Genomic DNA, 3,217 nt, shown 5'->3' on the forward strand with positions numbered 1-3,217 from the left:
GTTCAGCCGTCTCTTCTCATTCAAAGGATGTCCTGTTTTCCCAGGGACAATAAAAATAGCACCTGGGACACAAAGGCTATGTTCACACTGCAGGCAAAAGTGGCCTCAATCAAATATACTGTGTCTGTGATAATTCTGTGAAAGTAGAGGAATTTATCATTGCAAATGAAATCACATTAATGCGTCATTCGGTATTATTATCATTTTAGTTGCTAGGTGTTCAAATTCAAAAAATGTGTTGAAACAAGAAAAAAAGTTAACTGTAAGCCATAATGTTTACTGCAAAGACACAAGTGCAGGGGAAGGATGCAGGGACATAACTAGTGCACTGAATATCCTTTGGAGTACAAAAACATCTGTTATAATAAAATGGAATTAATAGGCACAGCTGTCAGTTTCCCTGATATGTGAGAAGGGCACGGTGGAGAGAGGCCACCAAGGGGTCCATGGCAGCAGTGATTGCATTATCAATTTGAATAAACAATGACCAAGTTAGGCCCTGATAACAGCTGATCATTGCAGTCACGAAGCAAGCGATCTGTTGCAGTTCAGGGTGAGAGCTGACTTTGCTGACTTTAGGCAGTTGCCTAAATGTAATGTGTTGAGCTCAGAGGCCTCATAGGTAGCTCCTGCTGCCTGTTGCTGCACATAACATAAGGCTGCATCATACAGCTTATAATTATTCCAGTGGAACACATGCAGTCTTCATCCTGCATTACAGGTTTCTGCACGTGGTGGTGGTGTAGTTACAACCTTTTCCAGTCATCCACTGTCCACAGGTGAAGTTTCTTGAAACTGCATAACAGTATCTTTAAAAAGCCTGTCATGAAAAAAACTACACCTTTCTGATGTTTCACACCAAGTCAATTCTACAAAGGTTGAAAGAGAAGTGTATTGATTACTGTTTATCTGTAGTACTTTAGTACTATGTTACCTTGAAACAGAATTGCACTGGAAGCTGCTTTTGTGTTACGAGCACTACGAATAAAGGTGCTCCTGCTCGTCCAAACAGATTTGCAGATGGTGAAATTTATTGTCCATGATGCTCAGAAGTTTGAGTACCATCCCCATTAATGACACAAATACTACTAATTAAATGCAGAAGGGATCAGTATATAGCATTAGGACTCCATTGAAGAGGACCCTCTCCCTCTGTGGACAGAAACATCTCATTGTAAGTTAATGAAACATACACTAATGAACGTACCTTTTAATATTATACTCCATTTCTGCCAATAGATACTCTTACATTTTACACACTTGACCTTTAAAACTAACCCCAAGGAGTATCCTGACAAGAACTACATTACCCACAATGCCCCCGTGCTCCGAAGTCAGCCACAAGGAAGCGAGGCACGAGAAGCAGCCAGCAGCAGAATGAGCGTATGGTAACTGTTTTGTTTGAGGAAGAGGGAGTTTAAAAATTTGGACTCATTTTTTACTCGCCCTAAAGGTTGGAAGCACAACATAAATTCAAAATGAGCTCCGTGGTTTTCTCGTACGAGAGTCTGGTTCACGCTGTGTCCGGAGCAGTGGTAAGTTAGCCTTACTTTCACTATGCATGTCTGTAAGTGAGTGCATATGTCAGTAGGTAGAGTCAGTGCTCATGAGCTGTTTACCATTGAAACTGCGCCACATAACACATTAAACAGACCAAGAGTTGTATTAGGCAGTAGCTGGTATTTCATATAACTGGCCGAATTGAACAATGTTTCATGATCATTCGGAAAATACAGTATCTTAGGTCTTAATGCGTGTTTTGTGCAATACACACCTATGCACCTTTAAATTGGTACATTTGTCAATGGAGTTTGGTGTAAGATTTCTTATATATGGAATAAAAAATGTGTTCTCTGTTTTAGGGAAGTGTGACTGCCATGACAGTATTCTTCCCTCTTGATACTGCCAGACTGAGGCTTCAAGGTAGGAAACAGTAATGACACAGTCTCTTTTACAGTGATAACATTCAATGTGATTCATAAAAACAACAAGTTGTCTTTTTGTTTGTGTTCAGTGGATGAAAATAGGAAGGCCAAATCAACTCCAGCCATTCTGGCAGAAATTGTCAAAGAAGAAGGACTGTGAGTGAAAAATGTTAATAGACCGGATTTGATTTAGCTGCTTGCCATTAAATTTCTGAGTCTGTGTGTTAGCATTGTGAGTTTATGGATGTAACAACAGATCCTTGTTTACTAACAGCATATACACTGCTGTCACAGTGTACCCATCGTCATTTTCAGCACTACAAATGCTGTTATTAATTTTTATCCTATAGTGGAGTGTTTATCATTACTGGCACATATTAGGCTCGTACTTTTTTGGTATCCTGGCCTCCATTAAACAATGTAGCACACAGACATTCATACATTACAAGCACCATTATGTCCCCTACACAAGGGCTGTAACATGTGTTCTTCTGTTTGCTGTCCCCTTGCTGCAGACTAGCTCCCTACAGAGGTTGGTTCCCAGTCATCTGCAGCTTGTGCTGCTCCAACTTTGTCTACTTCTACTGCTTCCACAGCCTCAAGGCTAGCTGGCTGAAGGGAAAGCAGTCAGCACCCAGCACTGACTTAATCATAGGCATTGCTGCAGGTAAGACTCCTCACACCTCATACAAGCCTTGTTGTGGTGACTCAGAACAAGAAAGTGTTTCTTTGGTTGTTAAGTTTAATCTGCCTCCCTGTCTCTAGGTATTGTAAACGTACTGGTTACGACTCCTTTGTGGGTCGTCAACACCCGGCTGAAGCTTCAAGGTTCCAAGTTTCGCAATGCAGACATACGTCCAACCAATTACTCTGGCATCCAGGGTAAATGATCGACCACGTACAATGCATGACATTTAGTGCCATATTTGGATGCTCTATGACCCCTCTTTCTTCATCTTTTCTTCAATCTTTTGTTTGTTTTATTTTTGCAGATGCATTTGCGCAGATCATTCGCGATGAAGGCGTGGGAGCACTGTGGAACGGGACCTTCCCGTCCCTGCTGCTGGTGCTGAACCCCGCCATCCAATTCATGATTTATGAGGGCCTGAAGAGGCAGCTGAGGAGAGGAGTTCCCAGGGAGGTGAGTGAGAAACAGAGAGATTAGGGAGAGATTAAGAGAAGACAAACGTCTGAAGAAAAGGAAAGGAAAGATGTGTTGAGCAATCCAGGCACAAACATTTTAGAGGAAGTAATGCTGGGTAAGAAAATGCAGACGTAGGGAGAAGGAAGAT

General features: G+C 41.7%; 1 protein-coding gene across 1 annotated transcript in view; it reads left to right on the plus strand.

Moving 5' to 3' along the window:
- Positions 1-1,332: 1,332 nt before the first annotated feature.
- slc25a17 (solute carrier family 25 member 17) overlaps positions 1,333-3,217 on the plus strand; it is a 4,454-nt gene continuing 2,569 nt past the window's right edge. Inside the window, exons 1-6 of the mRNA XM_035655727.1 lie at positions 1,333-1,535; positions 1,863-1,923; positions 2,015-2,081; positions 2,441-2,592; positions 2,691-2,807; positions 2,918-3,066. Coding sequence (XP_035511620.1) covers positions 1,479-1,535; positions 1,863-1,923; positions 2,015-2,081; positions 2,441-2,592; positions 2,691-2,807; positions 2,918-3,066 — 603 coding nt within the window. The 5' untranslated portion in view covers positions 1,333-1,478. The remainder of the gene's footprint in view (positions 1,536-1,862; positions 1,924-2,014; positions 2,082-2,440; positions 2,593-2,690; positions 2,808-2,917; positions 3,067-3,217) is intronic.

Source organism: Morone saxatilis, unplaced genomic scaffold (genome assembly GCF_004916995.1).
Source record: "Morone saxatilis isolate NCDOM2014 unplaced genomic scaffold, NCSU_SB_2.0 Contig14, whole genome shotgun sequence".
Lineage (NCBI taxonomy): Eukaryota > Metazoa > Chordata > Actinopteri > Moronidae > Morone > Morone saxatilis.